General features: G+C 48.7%; 1 protein-coding gene across 2 annotated transcripts in view; it reads right to left on the bottom strand.

Annotated features, from left to right (window-relative positions):
* ppp1r16b (protein phosphatase 1, regulatory subunit 16B) overlaps positions 1–21718 on the bottom strand; it is an 89121-nt gene that overhangs the window by 29726 nt on the left and 37677 nt on the right. For both annotated transcript variants that reach the window (XM_064304904.1, XM_064304903.1), the window contains exon 3: positions 678–748. In XM_064304904.1, the coding sequence (XP_064160974.1) occupies positions 678–748 (71 nt within the window). The remainder of the gene's footprint in view (positions 1–677; positions 749–21718) is intronic.

Here is a 21718-nt window from a genome sequence, read left to right as displayed (position 1 = left end):
CCGTCTGCAGGTGCGTGCACAGGTGAACACAAACCCCCGGCTCAATGTTCTGTGTCATACGGCTCTCTCTCTCACACTGCATTACAGCTATGGCAGCGCAATCTGTGACGGCTCATTGGCCAACAGCGCAAAGTCTTCTTTTCCCCAGTTAAACAGCACAGAGAGACGTTCCCCCCCCCCCCCCCCCGAGCTGTGACCCATCTCTGTCTCTTACCCTCTCTGCTTTCTCCCTGTCTGAACAAAGCAAAACACATAAAAGGAGGCCAGACTGACTGTCCTCTCGCTTTTTTTAAAAGACTAAAACATCCCCAAACCCATCACTCCTCACTTCCCTGCAGTTCAGTTCCCCCACCGCCCCCACCCCCGCCCTCAGCTACACCCACCCCCCCCAGCCCCCCCTTCCTTCTGCTCAACAGGAACCTCAGGTTATTTATTTTCTTATCAAGCACAGAGACTAATTCCTTGACAGAAGCGGTTTCTGAACGGGAAACAGCTTGAGAGTCTAGAGTCAGCCTCTGCTGCTGCACCAGGGCAGACTCCTCCACAGGAATCAGCCAATCACAGCGCCCCACCCCCAGGGGGCGCCATTCAGGAGGAAGTAATCCAGGTCAGTGGGATCAGCGCTTAGCTTAGCAGCCTGGGTTCAGTACTAATCCCAGGTCAGTGGGAAGCCTTACCTGGTGCATGGCGGTCAGGCCGTCCTCGTTGCACAGGTCCGGGCTCACATTGTTCTTCAGCAGGTATCGCACTGAAAGAGAGCAGCAGAGTGGGGCTGAGACAGAGATCATCAACATCATTCACCCTCTCACACACACACCACTGATCAGCAACAGCATTCACCCTCTCACACACACACCACTGATCAACAACAGGACCATTCACCCTCTCACACACAGCGTTGATTAGCAACAGCATTCACCCTCTCACACACACACCACTTATCAGCAACAGCATTCACCCTCTCACACACACAGCACTGATCAGCAACAGCATTCACCCTCTCACACACACAGCACTGATCAGCAACAGCATTCACCCTCTCACACACACAGCGCTGATCAGCAACAGCATTCACCCTCTCACACACACAGCACTGATCAGCAACAGCATTCACCCTCTCACACACACACCACTGATCAGCAACAGCATTCACCCTCTCACACACACAGCGCTGATCAGCAACAGCATTCACCCTCTTACACGCAGAGCACTGATCAGCAACAGCATTCACCCTCTCACACACAGTGCTGATCAGCAGCAGAATTCACCCTCTCACACACACAGCACTGATCAGCAACAGCATTTACCCTCTCACACACAGCACTTATCAACAGCAGCATTCACCCTCTCACACACAGTGCTGATCAGCAACAGCATTCACCCTCTCACACACACAGCGCTGGTCAGCAACAGCATTCACCCTCTCACACACAAAGCGCTGATCAGCAACAGCATTCACCCTCTCACACACTGATCAACAACAGCATTCACCCTCTCACACACACAGTGTTGATCACCAACTGCATTCACCCTCTCACACACTGATCAACAACAAGAGTATTCAAGGAGGAGAGGTGAGGAGAGGAGAGGAGAGGAGAGGAGAGGAGAGGTGAGGGGAGGAGAGAGAGAGGAGAGAAGAGGTGAGGAGAGGAGAGGAGAGGAGAGGAGAGGAGAGGAGAGGGGAGGAGAGGAGAGGAGAGACAGAGAAGGCCCTCCAAATCTCAGTGGGAGTAAACAGCACTTGAAATCAAGGAGGCCGTTATGCTTTCTTAGGGGATGGGGGTCATAAAACCATCAAGCATCAAAACTCAACGTTACATCAACAAAACACGATCAATTATATCTACAGAGAGACACAGTATGGGGTGTGACCCCCAATCAAACGCACACAGCAATCTTGAGAGCAGGTGATGCAGGTTTTTGCTTGCTGTCCCAAATATAAACGCCCCGGATTTGCTGCAGCACAAAAAACCGCATGCCAACGCTCTTCCTGTGGAGGCATTTCTGTATGCTTTTTTTCCGCATCATTACCCCTGATTTTGGCAACTCCTTCCTGGTCTCTCTCAATACCGCCGACGGGGAGCAGAGGAATTAATCTGCGTTGGGCTTTCTGAGCCCTCCCCACCTGCGCTGTAATCTGTAATCTGTAATCTGGAACCAGAGATTTGAGATGGAAATGATCAACTGCAGTGTAATCCCCCATCTGTAACCCTAAGGTCCCGCCCCCGACCAAACTGTGCACGCCCCGCCCCCCACCCTCTCCAGCTCCCTCTCGCTGTCAGCGCCCCCGCGATTAGCGTCATTAGCGTCGTCTTTAAGAGGCTCGCTGGCCGATTATGATGATGTCATTAACACTTTGAGCAGCCCCCCGGGCTGATCCCCCGGCCCCGAGCGCAGGGACCTCACGCCCCGCCCCCGCAGATCCGCCACGTCCGCCAGCTCTCCCCCGCCGTCTCCTTTTCAATCAGCGACTCATTCAGGCCGCCAGCCGCTAAGTGCCGGAGCGCGGCGGGGCCCAGCAGACACTGCGTCCCTCTGGGATACGATCTCGCAACCCCCCCCCCCCGTCCGACAGGCAGCTGTACCCGCCAGGGTTCTGGCAGGGCCTTCAGGGCAGAGTCTCCAGTTTTGGGAATAAACGGTCCCCTCACGGGGCCATATCAGACAAAAATCAAACCCCTACGACTGGCCTTTTCAGATTTCTGATTAGAGGCAGGCCTCCAGTGTGGTGCTCCAGCCCTGAAATAAAACCAAGCTCATACCGGCTCTAGTCTTCAGCAGCTCAGAGGATATGAACTCGTCCCGTTTACATCAGAAACCACTTTTAAATTCTGTATGAAACTGATATGATCAAACCGTCTGAATGTACGACACACTGATCAAATGTTTTTTCACAAATCAACACGATTAGAAAAATATTTTGTTGGCGAGCCATTTTAAGCATGGAAACGCAAACATATTAAACATTAAAACGTGTTCATGGTGTCAAATCAATATTTTATAACAAAGTATGTACTTTCTTCAGTCTGCACTTGAAGACTTGTATAAGAAGGCAGGATATATGTACTTAAAATGACATCGTTGGGGAGAAAGAAAAAGCAGAAAGGTTAAACTGAAAAATATTTGGTCTTGTTCAGCACCTCTGCTATCTTACAAGTGCAGCCTCACCTCACCTTAACCCTTCGAAGAGTAGGGCTTTTTTAACTTCCAAAATTCAAAATCTCTAGATCTCTAGTGTTCTAGAACTCCATCGCTCTCAGTCACCAGTGGTGATTGTGACATCAGCATTAGAATGTTCAGTCAAGAACATTCCAATCACGTATTTGTGACCGCGCACCTTAAAGGGTTAAGCAGTCAGACGGCGCAGGCAGTGAGCTCGTAGCAGGAGAGAGGACAGAGGCATTAATGCGGGGAGATAAATGGGAGCTCTGCGGAGGAAATGAATCACACCAGGACGGCGATCGGGCTAATGGACTGCAGCATTTAAAATGAGTCCTCCATCCTACCCCCCCGCTCCCGCCAGCTCCCGCTAAAGCGCTAGCCTACCATTCATCTCCATTACCGGATATTCTGCTCCGGAACCTTCCTAGCAATGTAGGGCAGTGCCACGGAACGTGCGCGCAGCCTACATATGAACCTGCACACGCACATGCACACGCACAGGCACATATGAACCTGCACACGCACACGCACACGCACAGGCACATATGAACCTGCACACGCACCTGCACACACACAAGCACATATGAACCTGCACACGCACCTGCACACGCACAGGCACATATGAACCTGCACACGCACACGCACACACACAGGCACATATGAACCTGCACACGCACCTGCACACACACAAGCACATATGAACCTGCACACACACCTGCACACACACGAGCACACACACGAGCACATATGAACCTGCACACACAAGCACATATGAACCTGCACACGCACTGACACATATGGAAATTGGCATCCACACACACACATACAAACACTCTCTGGCTGACTCACATGCAAATGCACACAGATGCATACACATATGGACACCCACACTCAATTTCAATTTTCAATTTCTTTTTTTCAATTTTCCACTCTCTCTCTCTCTCTCTCTCACACACACACACACACACACACACACACACACACACACACACACACAGCTCTAATTATTTTCCCTGTCAGAATTCTTTCGCCTGTTTCCTCCTCAGAGAACGAGACCAAATAGTATTTTCTTGGAATGCGGGGGCAAGCCAATCACCTGCAGGTGGCTAAGGATGTGCGTACTGTATGTCAGCAGCTGACAGGGCCCACAGATGGGCTGACACGCGAGAGGCGGGGGGGGGGGGGCAGGGGGCTAACGAGGTGTGTACTGTATGTCAGCGACTGACAGGGCCCACTGATGGACTGACACGCAGTGGCGGGGGGGGGCGGGAAGGGCAAAAATGATGCATTCAAAAAGTGTAACATCTCCCACATGCAGCCAGAAACACCAGGGAGGGGAAAATATCCAGCCATTTTCCATCTGTGTTTGCATTAATAACCCAAAGGAAAGGAAAGGAGATGAGGGGGGGTGTCAGAGAGTTTGCTGTGCAACAGGCAACAGAAAGACAGCCAGCAGGCAAGCCCCTGTGCTGGCTCAGAGATAGGAACACAGTCAGTCTGGCCTGTGCTGTATGAGGGATGTGAACAAAGTCAGTCTGGCCTGTGCTGCTGAAGGGACGTGAACAAAGTCAGTCTGGCCTGTGCTGTTTAAGGGATGAGAACACAGTCAGTCTGGCCTGTGCTGTATGAGGGATGTGAATACAGTCAGTCTGGCCCGTGCTGTCTGAGAGATATGAACACAGTCAGTCTAGCCTGTGCTCTTTCAGGGATGTGAACACAGTCAGACTGGCCTGTGCTGTTTCAAGGATGTGAACACAGTCAGAATGGCCTGTGCTGTCTGAGAGATGTGAACACAGTCAATCTGGCCTGTGCTGTCTGAGGGATGTGAACACAGTCAGTCTGGCCTGTGCTGTATGAGGGATGTGAATACAGTCAATCTGGCCTGTGCTGTCTGAGAGATGTGAACACAGTCAGTCTAGCCTGTGCTGTTTCAGGGATGTGAACAGTCAGACTGGCCTGTGCTGTCTGAGAGATGTGAACACAGTCAGTCTGGCCTGTGCTGTCTGAGAGATGTGAACAGTCAGACTGGCCTGTGCTGTCTGAGAGATGTGAACACAGTCAATCTGGCCTGTGCTGTCTGAGGGATGTGAACACAGTCAGTCTGGCCTGTGCTGTCTGAGAGATGTGAACAGTCAGACTGGCCTGTGCTGTCTGAGAGATGTGAACACAGTCAATCTGGCCTGTGCTGTCTGAGGGATGTGAACACAGTCAGTCTGGCCTGTGCTGTCTGGGGATGTGAACACTGTCAGTCTGGCCTGTGCTGTATGAGGGATGTGAATACAGTCAGTCTGGCCTGTGCTGTCTGAGGGATGTGAACAGTCAGTCTGGCCTGTGCTGTTTGTGGGATGTGAACACAGTTAGTCTGGCCTGTGCTGTCTCAGGGATGTGAACACAGTCAGTCTGGCCTGTGCCGGTTGCAGCAGGGAGGAATCGGCCTCAGCCTCGCTAAAGTGCGCTGGTTCCAGAACCTGACCCCTCCCCCTCCCTGTAGGTGCGGTGGGAAAGTGTTCCAGGCACAGAGAAGCCTGTCAGCTGTGTGGGATTCGGTGGGATTGTGTCCAAACCCCCAGCGTCTCACAGAGCCTCTCTGAGCAGGCTTAAGAACTGATACATTAAATCTCAAGAGCAGATCAGAATGCATCAGCCCCTCCTGAAGTAAGAGGGCTCCCCTTTCTGTCTGAAAGGAGAATGTAAACAAAGTGCTCTGCTTCCTGCTAGGCTGCGCTGCCATTGTGTGTTCTTATCTCCTCGCGCTCTGCATTTCCAGGGGAAGACGCGGGACCATCAAAGCAAATTAAGCCAATGACTATCTCCCTGTCCCTGTCTCAGTCCGCCTCTCAGTCCCTGCCTCAATCTGCCTCTCAGTCCCTGTCTCAGTCCCCCTCTCAATCTGCCTCTCAGTCCCTGTCTCAATCTGCCTCTCAGTCTCTGTCTCAATCTGCCTCTCAGTCCCTGTCTCAATCTGCCTCTCAATCCGCCTCTCAGTCCCTGTCTCAGTCCCCCTCTCAGTCTCTATCTCAATCCGCCTCTCAGTCCGTCTCAGTCCCTGTCTCAATCTGCCTCTCAGTCCCTGTCTCTGTCCCCCTCTCAGACACTGTCTCAGTCTGCCTCTCAGTCCGCCTCTCAGTCCGCCTCTCAATCTGCCTCTCAATCCCTGTCTCAATCCGCCTCTCAGCCCCTGTCTCAATCCGCCTCTCAGCCCCTGTCTCAATCTGCCTCTCAGTCCCTGTCTCAGTCTGCCTCTCAGTCCGCCTCTCAGTCCCTGTCTCAGTCTGCCTCTCAGTCCCTGTCTCAGTCTGCCTCTCAATCTGCCTCTCAGTCCCTGTCTCAGTCTGCCTCTCAATCCGCCTCTCAGTCCCTGTCTCAATCTGCCTCTCAGTCCTGTCAATTCCCCCCCCCCCCCATCTCACCTCCAATTTACAGGAAGTATTACATTCTGTAATACTGAACCTTGCATTTAACAGAGACAGGGAGGAGAGACAGAAAGACGGACAGGGAGGAGAGAGAGGGAGAGAGAGAGAGAGAGAGAGATATTGCTGTTTCTGTGTGTATGCTTTGGCAATATCTACTGTATTTCATGCAAATAAAGCATTTTGAATTTGAATTTGAGAAAACAGGGAGGAGAGGGAGAGAAACCGAGAAAAAGAGACAGGGAGGAGAGAGAGAGAAACAGACAGGGAGGAGAGAGAGAGAGAGAGAGAGAGAGAGAGACAGATTACAGGGAAAGCTCTGAGGATGTGACACAGACTGTGCACATGACGACTATCTGCGTTTTGAGAGCCCCTGGAACAAATGGGAAACGACTGTTAAGATGATGATGGTGATGATGTTAGCTGCACATATCCTTACCATTGTAATCGAAACCATGATTGAGGGCTATTAAATTTATCGGGCAATCTTGGCCCAGCCTTCTCGAGACTGCATGAAATCTCCGAAAACAACTTCCTGGGTGGACTTCAACGGCAATTAAGATGGCGGGAGTTGGGGCGTGTGCGTGCAACATGTTTCCCGGCAGATAAAAGCGCACATCAGTAGACCGGGCCGCTAGCCAACCCGGGCCCTCCCCTGCCTTATCTCCGCGAGGAGGAAGAGGAGGAAGAGCACCCCCAGGTAGAGAGCGAAGGAAGCCGCCTAGCCTCGTTAGCCCAGTCTGGCCCCGAAACTGACGACGGCGGGCATCGCTAAACGGCAACAAGCCAGAGTCGGCCAGATGCCACAAGCTCATCTCCCCGGACTACCACAGCGACTGAACGGGCATCCCAGACTTCACTGGGAAACGTTAAACGTAACTATTTACTAAACGTAAATATTTAGTTACAGTATGGAAGGGCTTTCTCAAATCATTAAGAACAACACATTAGAAGATGGCAAGATGAGGTGCTGCTTGGTTCAGTAGAATCACTTGCGCACCCACATACACACACAAACACATTTTTCGAACCCTGGTATTTTAAAATACCTTACAACAGCTCGTTTCCATCTTGTTTAAAACTAGGCCGCATCACCACGAACATGCCTCTGCACGACATTGGTTTTATTAGGACACAGAAAGAAAGATCGGGTTTATAATTAGACTGGTACAGTGCGATAAAATTAATACCACCACATGAGTAGTTATAAAGGGACAAAAATATATTTATATATATCCACTACTCTAAATAGTACAGTGAAGTCCATGGCTCGCTTTTTTGGAAACCCAGAATTGATATCATATTTAAATCACATGCTAGCGACAGAGACGTCCACACACATCTATTCACATCATATCGTTAACTTTTCAGAGAAGAAAAATCCCTAACATGTCCATCTCTAGTGCACAATATGACTTTGAAAAAACTGTTGAAGGTGCTCCATATGATTTTAAGAAACTGTTGAAGGTGCTCAATGTGATTTTTGAGTGCTGAAGGTCTTGAAGGTGAATCTGAGTGAAACCACAGTTTGTTTGAAATGGAAATGGACTGCATTTATATAGCGCTTTTATCCAAAGCGCTTTACAACTGATGCCTCTCATTCGCCAGAGCAGTTAGGGGTTAGGTGTCTTGCTCAAGGACAATTCGACATGCCCAGGGTGGGGTTTGAACCGGCAACCCTCCGACTGCCAGACAATCGCTCTTACCTCCTGAGCCATGTCGTTTGAGAGAGAACAGATGCATTGTCACCTCTTCATACGCGTATGTCTACTATCACCTGTAAAATATTATATCATTATCAGAGCTGAATTAGATATTGATAATAACATTAATCAGGATTAGGAATATATAGGCCTACACTTCATGAAGGCAAACACTACGGTTCAGTAAACAAAGCGTGAGCTCCTACTTTCTGAACATACATACTCTTTTCAAACATTACAAGCACAAAGAAATGCTCTGTATACACGCGTGAAATCTTCTTAAACGCTGATCATAATGAATACGGAAGTCGTTACGGCACTAAAAGAGTAATTACTGTAAAATGACACAGAAAAGTTCTGCAGAATGCCCTAAATTAAAATGCTTTTCTAAACTTTTGACGATAATTCGACTAGTAAGAAACACGATATTTCTCTGGTGCCCAATTCAGTCCAGTTAGGGACCGAGCGCCCACTAGCAAGCAGGGAGAACACATGGCAGTGCGCTGTCAGCTAGCCAGCAAAGGAAGCGACTGAAAGCCCCACCAGAGAACTATTCATTTTATCAGAAAAACACCACTGTGTCAGTGAGAAATGCAACTGATCTGTGCCTGTTAAAGAATACCACAAAACATGTCATATGTCCAGAATATGACAGTGAATTCTATTAAAGTCTACCCCTGGGATTTGCCAATGCTGAAAAGAATTCATCCTCGATCGGTTTACAATGGTTTTCCACATGCATGATGTGTCTTCCATTATGTGAATAATACACTGAATTCCACCATCTTCATATATCAACGATAATAAATGTTTTATTTGCTTTGTTGCATTTACTCTGCTACGCGGCATCACAGAGGTGATGGACAGACCTGGAGCCGCTTCCCATTGTGAGTACATTAGTATAAGAGCTGAAACACACACACACACACACACACACACACACACACACACACACACACACACACACACACACAACACACACACACACACACACACATCACACACACACACACACACACACACACATCACACACACCACACACACACACACATCACCACACACACACACACACACACACATACACTCACACACACACACACACACACACACATACACTCACACACACTCACACACACACACATGCACACACACACACATGCACACACACACACACACATACACTCACACACTCACACACACACACACACACACACACTCACACACACAGACAGAGTGTATAATTTCAGTGATATTCTATTGTGCGTAGTCTGAAGTAGGGAATCCAGGCCCATCAAACAGACATCCATTCAAGCTGAAGGGCTGCACTTATTTCATTATTTGTAATACATTTATATTTTCCACATCAAACTAGTGCGCTGCCGGTGTTGTTTAATGGAGGGAGGGGGCGGTTCGCTTGTTTCCTGCTTTTCATGGACTGACAAACAAGAGATATCCCAATAATGGGACTTATATATACAAATTATCCCTCTCTCTCTCTCCCTCCCTCTCTCTCTCTCTCTCTCTCTCCCTCCCTCTTTCTCTCTTTCTTTGTGTAACAGCATTCTTCTCACTCTCCATGAAAAATAAAATGAATAAAAAACAGAATATACTTCACTGCCATTGCATGTTTCCATGTAAAAACAATGTAGCCAAAGTGATGAGCAGAAACAGCTTAAAAAAACACAATAAATTAAACGTGGCACTAAAATGGAGTTAACGTTACTATCTAATAACAATAAGCAGAGGACAGGAGGAATATAAGCACGTTCTCACAGTAACTGTACTGACTGTACCGTGCTCCTGCGATGCCCGTCCCAGGAGAGACTAATCCCTGTTAGGTAATCTGAGTGTCCTGTCCCGCTGCTGCTGAGCTCTCTGGGACCCGGGTGGGGTGGGGGGGGCAGGGGCTGTGCTGCTTGATGTGCACATCGCAGACGGGACGTCTCGGACACCTCTGACCCTCTGATCCTCCCCCCTTTACATTCGCAATCACTTCCAAACATGGGCACACTTTTCCAAATTTGTGGAAGCTGTGAGTCTATTTGAACCCCCGCTTCAGAACCCCCCTCCCCCCCCCCCAATGCACCCCGGTTTCTTTAACTCTTTGAAGAGCTGGTCCTTTTGGAATGTTTATTCAAAATTATAAGTCAGTGTTCTAGAACTCCGTTGCTTTCTATTACCAGTGGTGATTGTGACATCAGCATTAGAATGTTCAGTTAAGAACACTCTAATCACATACTTGTGACCTCACACCTTACAGGGTTAAAACAGCTGTTGAAGCTTCCATCCCTGCTGCCGTTGCTATGAAACTCACTCTGACGGACAGTCTGCTCTGTCCATAACCCATCCGGGCCTGTTCCCCACCCACAGGGAGAGGCCGTATTTCGACATATGCACCCTAATACAGGTGGTTGGCCTCTTTCATGGCTTACACAACTCGGCCTAACCCTCACGCAGTTTACAGATGTGTAAATTTGGGCGGTATTTCCCATCTGTAACAAAGGTACGTTTGAAGTGTGTTTCCACCCCTCCCCCGCCAACCCACAGGGTGGCAAACAGGGACAGTCCAAAAATAGCGAACAAACTCTGTGCTGATTCAGCTGCCCCCCGCCTACACACCTGTCCCAGTTCAGACGCTCTAACCTGCGCTGAACGACCAACAGGGCTCAGAGAAGGTCTGAATACATCCCAAAATAAAGCACCTCTAAAGTACAGACACAATGGTGGAGGCACAGGGCACTTTGTACGCAGAGGTACAGTATAGGCCGTACAGGGGAGAGGGCCACAGCCGGTATTACATATGAAATATGCTAATTGTGTGAATACATGTAGTATTTCAAGCGCAAAAAATTTTAATAATGGCCATCCCCGCCAGGGTTGTAGTCAGTTCCGTTTTGAATTCAAATCAATCCATGAGCTGAAAACAAGCCCTCAGTGTTCTGTGAGGGGTTTTCCGTTAACGAGCTGAATTTCCCTCCATTTCCAGCAGCGAAAGAGAGCAGCCAGCGGCTCTGACCGCCAGAGAGGAGCTCAAAAGCCTCGCGGCGGGGAAGAGATTCCACCGCCACACGACCTGCGGCCTGTTTTCAATCAACACTCGCAAAGTTTGTTCGTTTCTGGCGATCGCAGAACTCGTCAGAACGTGCTGACTACGACGAGAGCAAACACATTTAAGTGCGAGCCGGATTCAAGGACGATGTTAACAAGTTTAACCGAAGCGAACGCGGGCCTGAAAGACAGCCCTTCACACTGGCTGCTGAAAGCAGAGAAAGGATGGAGTCTCCCTGCAGGCACAAGCCAGAGAATGGATGTGACACATCATAGCACATAAGGGTCACAGAAAATATTAAACGAGTGCAAGACAGAACACACCAAACCACATGATCCGGGTGGAGTACCCCTTTAACAGTCAAATGCGTCAGTTCATCAATGCACAAACGCAATACTTCAACCTGCAGGTATTTCAATGTGTCAGACTAGAAGTGCTCAACACTGCGTCAGTACCCAGAGCTCTACAGACATGCTCAAAATAGATGGCATATGAGGAAGGAGGATTATCTAGAAATACTGAAGCAGCACCTCAAGACATCAGCTAGAAAGTTAAAACTTGGTCGCAACTGGGTCTTCCAGCAGGACAATGATTCTAAGCATACCTCCAAAGCTGTAACAAAATGGCTTAAAGCCAACAAAGTGAAAGTATTGGAGTGGCCATCACAAAACCCTGACCTAAATCCCATAGAAATTTTGTGGACTGGACAGAGAAAGCGTGGCCCACAAACCTGAGGCCCACAAACCTGACTGAATTACACCAGTTCTGTCAGGAGGAATGGGCAAAAATTCCAGCAAAGTATTGTGAGTAGCTCATGGAAGGCTACCCCAAGCGTTTGATTCAAGTTAAGCAATTAAAAGGCAATGCCACCAAATACTAACAAAGTGCATGTAAACTTTTGACCCACTGAAAATCTGATATAGTACATAAAAGCTGAAATAAATCGGTCTCTTTCCTATTATTTTGAAATGACCTCTTATGGAAACAAAGTAGATACCCTAATTGATTTAACACATGAAATGTATGGTAACATGAAATGTGTGGAGTTGTGAAAAATTGAGTTTGAATGTCTTTAGCCTAGGTGTATGTAAAATTTTGCCTCAACTGTATAGTATAAACCATATATTTTTTAAAAGAGAGCCAGCATATTATGCATCTGAAAATGTGTGTTGTAAATGCCGTCCACCCCTGGTGCCAATTCGCAGATGAGGTGCTGATGGCACCCTGGTCTCCAGCAGCTTACCAGCTTAAGCTCTGTGATGTGTGCGTTTCTCTCCACCCCTGAGAAACCTGTCAGAACTCTGTGATGTGTGTGTTTCTCTCCACCGCTGCGAAACCTCTCACAGCTCTGTGATGTGTGTGTTTCTCTCCACCTCTGCGAAACCTGTCAGAACTCTGGGTAAAAGAGGAAGAAAGCAGCATGATCCAGAGATCATCAGCATCCCGCTAGGCACAGAACCATGGGGACCCGCACCACATCTCCACAGCTCTTAACCAGAAACCGAGCGCGTGTGGAAATCCGGGGCCGGAGCATAAAGAGCTTCCGGCTCTTCCGAAAAGTTCAGAGGAACAGGAATCCTGCACCACCCACTGCAGCTTTCATCTCTAAGAGCAGATCCATTGATCTGGATGCAGTACAGCGGTCACGTGTCACATGTCCCCTCCCCACTCCCCACCGCCCCCAACACAACTCAGCACAGCCCAGCCAACCCCCCACCCCCCAACTCAGCCCAGCCCACCCTACCCCCCACCCCCCAAACCCAACTCAGCCCAGCCCAGCCTACCCCCCACCGCCCCCAACACAACTCAGCACAGCCCAGCCAACCCCCCACCCCCCAACTCAGCCCAGCCCACCCTACCCCCACCCCCAAACCCAATTCAGCCCAGCCCAGCCTACCCCCACCCCTCCCAACCCAACTCAGCCCAGCCCAGCCCAGCCTACCCCCCACCCCTCCCAACCCAACTCAGCCCAGCCCAGCCTACCCCCCACCCTCCAAACCCAACTCAGCCCAGCCCAGCCCAGCCTACCCCCCACCCCCAACCCCAACCCAACTCAGCCCAGCCTTACATCCACCCCCCAACCCAAAGCAGCCCATACCCCCCCCCCAACACAACTCAGCCCTGACCTGCAGTCTTCACTAAATGTAATGAAAAATAAAACTCCATTTTGCATGGCCTTGTCTGCTCAGTTACATTACATTACATTACATTACATTACAGGCATTTGGCAGACGCTCTTATCCAGAGCGACGTAAGTTCACAGTTCACAACAGCGCAAGCAAAGAATCACAGAGAGCCCAGGCTGAAGGACGTTTTAGCCACAAACGAGGGGTGGGTGGTATTACGATAACACAAAAAAGACAGGTTCCGCTGCATCTGCCATTTACAGAAATACCGCTGGGCCAGGAAAGTCGCTGAATCTACAGAGCTACAAGCAGTCTGTAAATCGCTTCAAGTGGCTAACTTACCGGGAAGCCTCAGCTGCAGTTAGAATTCTAATCTCTTAAACAGCACAATAAGAACTGTACTTGTGAACTTGTACTTTTTGTTTAATGGCAGTAAATTGAGGACTGTATTGTGAGCAAATGCTTTGTGCTGGTTCAGTAACTTGTAAATAGAACAGCTAAATGTAAAATATCATCATACGTATTCTGCATCTGGAAAATGGCTGAAAATACTGTGATATGATATTTTGGCCATATCGCCCACCCCTTCCACAAACACAGGCAGAGTCAAAAATCACAGGTACATTCTGGGCTATGTCAACATGACCCAGAGCCACCTGAGTCAAAAGTGCGTACTAGAAGAACTAGTAAGGAATCGGCTTTTTCCATGGTTTTTTCTCTAATTGGTTGCCGTGACATGTCACGTGACGGTGGGTTGTTCCATTTGCACAGTGTAATGGCTGCCGCTGTAACTCTTTGCTAGCAATGACTGCTCAGTTCTGCTAAATTAGATAACTGTTAGCTAGCTAAGTTAGCAGCAAAAGCCTGTTGATAATACACCAGTGGTAACTTCATGCACACTGAAAAGAAAATAAGCCTGACAGTCACACTTTAGCAAATAATATTTGGCTAACTTTAACTTACAATCTTAACATAACCTCCTCTTCAGTCACATTTCAGTTTGGACATGGTTTATTAAAAAAAGCTGTGTTAAACCTACGCGCAGTTGACATGTTAATGCTAACGCAGCAGTTTCATTATCAATGTTGAGTGCCTTCTTTGATGGGAGGAAGCATTTATAATCCACTTATCTTAATGCTGTGTAATGTTTGTGGCTAACTCTTGGGATTCTACTGAATGTGGGCATGTATTAACATCATTGTGTTAATAAAAAGCACCATTATGTTCTTTTCTCTATCACTGTTTCTCCATCTATGCCAGACTTCACCAGCTAAATAATCTTACCAGCATTTAAATAATCTATGGGCTAACAAGATGTTCTCTTTTTCCAAAACATTCCTTGTTTTGAGACCAAAAATATATCTATCCAGACGAGATTTCTATTTTGTTAAAAATGTCCCTTTCAGGTGTTGCTCATTCCATAGACCAGGGTCAGGGTGGGTGCTGGAGCCAATCCCAGCATACACTGGGCGAGAGGCAGGTATACACCTGGACAGTTCGCCAGTCCATCACAGGGCACACACACCATTCACTCACACACTCATACCTACAGGCAATCTAGAGTTAGCCTATTTGCAAGTCTTTGGACTGTGGGAGGAAACTAGAGTACCTAGAGGAAATCCACACGGACACAAAGAGAACATGCAAACTCCACACAGAAAGGCCCCAAGCCGGGATTCAAAACCAGGACCTTCTTGCTGTGAGGTGACAGTGCTACCCACTGCACCACCATGATTTTTAAATCATATATTTCCATGTAATTATACATTATAAAAAGCAATACAGAGCTCTATAACTCCCTCCATAAAAAGTACATGGCAACTTCACAAGCACTACAGTGACAGACATAAATGCTTATGCTATAACAACCATAGTTAGGCATATGGTGTGTGTCACTTGACATGCTACTGCATTGGTGACTTAACACACAACATGTCCACAGGTACTGACATACGCATTTATGAATGGATTGTGTCGAAGGCTACTTATAGTTTCCAACAAAAAAATATACAGAACTCCTCCCCCAAACGATGATGTCACCTGGCCATTATACCCACCCGCCCCCTTTTCCACACTGCGGGAAATGAATACAGAAAATTTAGCAGAGGCTGCAGCTAATGTGAAACTAAAACATGACTCCAGTTATACACCTTCGGCTATGCCACTAGAGTTCATGTAGCGCTCGTGAAGGCGCTGTGAAGGGAAGATACACGGCTCCCATGTTCCCGAGACGGCAGGTCTCTCATTCTTACTGATTTACACAGTCACAGCCAGGGATTCTTCACCAGACAGAGAATAGCAAAGTGCTGTGTAGAGCAGAGTGCACTACAGGAGAATAGCATCTCCGATCCTCTTTGTTCCCGGAGGAGAGGAAGGGGAGCGCGTCGGGCGTGCAAATGGACGCAGACTACAGGACTACAAAGCCATAGCCCCTTTTAGCGCATCGTCACAAGGAAAGGTCAAAGGGCGCGGGCATCCGGGGCCGGGAGCGCCGCGCGACGAGGAAGACGAGCGGGAAGCGCACACGCCAGGCTCCCTCCTCAGCGCCAAAGAACGGCGGACTACCCGACGACCCCAAACGCCCCGCCCGTTTATTACTCAGCGTCAGGGAAGAGCCATTAAAGCCGCACCTGACAAGGGTCCAGACGCTAATGGCTGCGGTGATAGCTCCAGGTCGCGCACACCGCTTCTTGTTAGCGAGTTTTCGCGCCTCGTAACGGTGAGCGAGTTTTCTCACCTCCTGATGGGTAATATTTATAGAGGGCAGAGAGACGAAATAATGTCTGAACTGATTGGTTTCGGTCAAATCATTCGAATCCCTAATTTTGCACAAAGAAATTAGCAAGGTAACAGCACGTTTCACCCACCAGTATGAAGATCAGTATCAACGCAGCTTAAGTTCTCATTACCCAATTACCGCTCCTTGAATTGGAAAAGATAAAAATGCCTTTTATGTCCAGTGGAGACATGGGATGAAAAAAATCACATCAGAGGCAAATTATGTGACTGCAATTCTAAATCCGTGCGAAAAAAAGAAAAAAGAAAATAACAGACAAAAATTCTGCCAAGATTCTGAATCAGATAAATATGACTCCAATTCCCTGAACAGTCCATGATAATTAATGAGTCTGATTCACAGGATCGGGGGTCTACCAGAGGTCAACAAGAGAAAACCCACTGTTTAGATAGGGGGTGATCTAAGAAGCCCTTACTGTAAATATGTGTCATGTTGAATAAAAATCATTTACGTCAGGCCTCAGCTTAAGACTAATCTCCCTCATTTACAATGGGGCCATGGTCATGGTGATTTTTTCAGAAGGTGACAGAGTGCACCAGTTATGATTTTCGGGTGTTCCCCTTTGAATACATCATCACCATTTCAGAATATAACTTGTTCTCAGTAACAAAAAGTCATGGCATCACTCAACAGGGAATGCTGCCCCATGTGGTCAGGCTCTGCGCTGCACCCCCATTTAGCAGACACTCTTATCCAGAGCTTTTACATTTTTACAGCTGGATATACAATGAGTTCCTTACCAGGGTCCTACCTGGTATTCAAACTCTGCGCTACAAGCCCAGTTCCTTACCTACTATGCTGCTAAACTGCAGCCACCTAAGTCTCCTCCAGGCCCTCAGTCCCCCTTTCAGTCTGCCACTACAGCCAGGCTGACTCGGGTCCAGGGTTTCTGCAGACAGTTTTTACGCTAACTTGTGTAGCAGTGTTGAAGCATGTCTGCTAACCGCGCAGGCGCTAGCGGAGCTGAAGCATGTCTGCTAACCGCGCAGGCGCTAGCAGCTGAAGCATGTCTGCTAACCGCGCAGGCGCTAGCGGCGCTGGCCTACTTAAAGGTGTTCAGCGGTCGCCGACGCGAAGCAGCATGACTTCGCGGTTTCCGCCGGCAACGGCGCACAAACCTGAGGCCAGAAACACGGCAGCCAATGAGCCGCAACTACTGATCGCAACAAACACCCGCACGTACGACAGGGGCCTAATGCGCAGCGCCTCAAATGCAGGCGACTGCATGCGCATGTATGCATTAGTGTTTCATATATATGTGTGAACATGTATGCATTAGTGTTTCATATATATGTGTGAACATGTATGTATTAGTGTTTCATATATATGTGTGAACATGTATGTATTAGTGTTTCATATATATGTGTGAACATGTATGCATTAGTGTTTCATCTATATGTGTGAACATGTATGTATTAGTGTTTCATATATATGTGTGCATGTATGCATTAGTGTTTCATCTATATGTGTGAACATGTATGTATTAGTGTTTCATATATATGTGTGCATGTATGCATTAGTGTTTCATATATATGTGTGAACATGTGCATTAGTGTTTCATATATGTGTGAACATGTATGTATTAGTGTTTCATATATATGTGTGCATGTATGCATTAGTGTTTCATATATATGTGTGACATGTATGCATTAGTGTTTCATATATATGTGTGCATGTATGCATTAGTGTTTCATATATATGTGTGAACATGTATGTATTAGTGTTTCATCTATATGTGTGAACATGTATGTATTAGTGTTTCATATATATGTGTGCATGTATGCATTAGTGTTTCATCTATATGTGTGAACATGTATGTATTAGTGTTTCATATATATGTGTACGCATGTATGTATCAGTGTATCATATATATATATATATATTTGTCCATGTATGTATCAGTGTATTATATATATGTGTGCATGTATGTATTAGTAGTTCATATATATGTGCGCATGTATGTATTAGTAGTTCATATATATGTGTGCGCATGTATGTATTAGTGTTTCCTGTATATATGTGCGCACGTATGTATTTCATATGTAATAAGGGTTGTTAGCCAATGTGTCCTGTCATCTCTCTGCTACCTGAGAGTTTTAGCAACTAACACCTTCACCATTAAAATTTGTAATTTACAGATACCTGCATAGTTTTGGTCAGAAACCAGGCCTGAACCCCCAAAAAGCAAGTGAGGTAAAACTCCCCAGTGGGGAGAGAAAAACCCCCGAAAGGGAAGAGATCTTGGAAGGAGGGGGAGCCCATCCTTCACTGGCCAGCCGGGCGTAAAGGAAGAGGCAATGTCAGTGTATATCGGTCCATCCTTATAGAGAGGTTAGTGGAGACAAATTCAAATTCAAATTCAAAATGATTCCATGGCATGAAATACATGAGTAAACATTGCCAAAGCGTACATATGGGTAGAAATGCAGAAATAAATAGGAACATGAACATAAACAGAACCAAACAATACAATACAACTGTAGCAATAACAACAAACAATGATATAATAATAATAATAATAATAGTGCCAAAAAGTAAAATAAATGAACCATAATACGTTAATAAATATATATAGTTAATAAATTTGCTGGTATTGTGGGGTTTTTTGTGGGGAGGGGGTCTACACCCTTTGACATCGGCCCAAAGCCCAGCAGTCCGTCCTCTCTGATGTTTCAGTGTGAAAAATGAGTGAGGTTACGGTTAAAGATGCCCCCACATGCTCAGATATGGAGAGACCGCCCCCCCCCTACAGCGTGCAAACACCACTCCCCACAGAAGAGTCAGACCGCACCCCCCCAACAGCGTGTGAACACCACTCCCCCAGAAGAGTCAGACACACCCCCCACAGCGTGCAAACACCACTCCCCACAGAAGAGTCAGACGACCCACCCCCACAGCGTGCGAACACCACTCCCCACAGAAGAGTCAGACTGTACCCCCCCAACAGCGTGCGAACACCACTCCCCACAGAAGAGTCAGACTGTACCCCCCCACAGCGTGCGAGCACCACTCCCTGCAGAAGAGTCAGACTGTGCCCCCCCACAGCGTGCGAACACCACTCCCACAGAAGAGTCAGACTGTACCCCCCACAGCGTGTGAACACCACTCCCTGCAGAAGAGTCAGACTGTACCCCCCTCACAGCGTGCGAACACCACTCCTCACAGAAGAGTCAGACTGTACCCCCCCACAGCGTGTGAACACCACTCCCTGCAGAAGAGTCAGACTGTGCCCCCCACAGCGTGCGAACACCACTCCCTGCAGAAGAGTCAGACTGTACCCCCCACAGCGTGCGAACACCACTCCCCTCAGAAGAGTCAGACTGTACCCCCCCACAGCGTGAACACCTGACTCGGCCCAAAGCCAGCAGTACCGTCCCTCTGAGTCAGTGTGACAAATGAGTGAGACGTAAGATCCCCCACATGCCAGAAGGAGCAGACCGTACCCCCCCACAGCGTGCAACACCACTCCCCACAGAAGAGTCAGACTGACCCCCCCACAGCGTGGAACACCACTCCCCACAGAAGAGTCAGACGTACCCCCCCCACAGCGTGCGAAACACCACTCCCCACAGAAGAGTCAGACTGTACCCCCCCCACAGCGTGCGAACACCACTCCCCACAGATGAGTCAGACTGTACCCCCCCCCACAGCGTGCGAACACCACTCCCCACAGAAGAGTCAGACTGTACCCCCCCACAGCGTGCGAGACACCACTCCCTGCAGAACAGTCAGACGTCCCCCCCCACAGCGTGCGAACACCACTCCCCGCAGAAGAGTCAGACTGTCCCCCCCCAAGCGTGCGAACACCACTCCCCACAGAAGAGTCAGACTGTACCCCCCCCACAGCGTGCGAACACCACTCCCCACAGAAGAGTCAACTTTACCCCCCCCCACAGCGTGCAACACCACTCCCCACAGAAGAGTCAGACTGTACCCCCCCCCACAGCTGCGAACACCACTCCCCACAGAAGAGTCAGACCGTACCCCCCCCCCCCCCACAGCGTGCGAACACCACTCCCCACAGAGGAGTCAGGCTGTACCCCCCCCACAGCGTGCGAACACCACTCCCCCAGAGAGTCAGACTGTACCCCCCCCCACAGTGTGCGAACACCACTCCCCCAGAGAGTCAGACTGTACCCCCCCCACAGCGTGCGAACACCACTCCCCACAGAGAGTCAGACTGTACCCCCCACAGCGTGCGACACCACTCCCCACAGAAGAGTCACACTCGACCCCCCCCACAGCGTGCGAACACCACTCCCCACAGAAGAGTCAGACTGTACCCCCCCCACAGCGTGCGAACACCACTCCCCCAGAAGAGTCAGACTGTACCCCCCCACAGCGTGCGAACACCACTCCCCACAGAAGAGTCAGACTGTACCCCCCACAGCGTGCGAACACCACTCCCCACAGAAGAGTCAGACCACACACCCCACAGCGTGCGACACCACTCCCTGCAGAAGAGTCAGACCCCCCCCCCACAGCGTGCGAACACCACTCCCCACAGAAGAGTCAGACGCCACCCCCCCCCCACAGCGTGCGAACACCACTCCCCAGAGGAGGCAGACCGTGCCACAGACCCACCGGCCTGCACGTCGGTCAGACCAGAAGGGAAGTTAGAGGCCAGTTCAAGGAAAGGGTGACGCGTGCCTTCTCTCTTCTCTCGCTGCTCAACCGTTTCCCATGAGCCACAGCTCACTTTCGCTGAACCGCAGTCGCTGATGAGCCAGCACAGAACGCAGCGCTCGGTTCCCGTCGTGTGTGCTGCACAGCCCCCAGTACTCCTTTTTCTTTATTTCAACCAGGGCTGCCCATCCCTGCTTCAGGAGATCTACTGTCCTGTAGCTTTACACTCCAACTCTAACAAAGCACATCTCATTCAACAGCGAGAGCAGGGCTGCCCAACCCTGCTTCAGGAGATCTACCGTCCTGTAGCTTTACACTCCAACTCTAACAAAGCACACCTCATTCAACAGCTAGAGCAGGGCTGCCCATCCCTGCTCCTGGAGGTCCACTGTCCTGTAGGTTTTCACTCCAACCATAACAAAGCACACCTCATTTAACAGCTAGAGCAGGGCTGCCCAGCCCTGTTCCTGGAGATTTATCGTCCTGTAGATTTTAATTTCAAACCTAACACACTTCATTCACCAGCTAGAGATGTTGCTGCTAATTAATAGAATCAGGTGTGCCAAAGTAGGGTTGAAACGAAAACTTCCAGGACGGTAGATCTCCAGGAACAGGGTCGGGCAGCTGTCAATTATTTTGTCATCAACACGTCCATCGATTCTTTGTTCAAATAATCAAATCATTCTAAAGCATTCAGTCTTTTGAAACTACACTGAACAATTAGTTGGCACACCGGGAGATCTGTACTATACCGGACCAACCATTACAGTCTCGCAAACAAGTCCTCTGATTGGCCTTTGTTATGAAGGAAATTCTACTGGACGCCCACCCACCCGCAAAACAT

This window comes from Anguilla rostrata, chromosome 13 (genome assembly GCF_018555375.3).
Source record: "Anguilla rostrata isolate EN2019 chromosome 13, ASM1855537v3, whole genome shotgun sequence".
Classification (NCBI taxonomy): Eukaryota; Metazoa; Chordata; class Actinopteri; order Anguilliformes; family Anguillidae; genus Anguilla; species Anguilla rostrata.
Note: the sequence above shows the minus strand (reverse complement) of the source record. Positions and strands in the feature narration are given on the sequence as shown.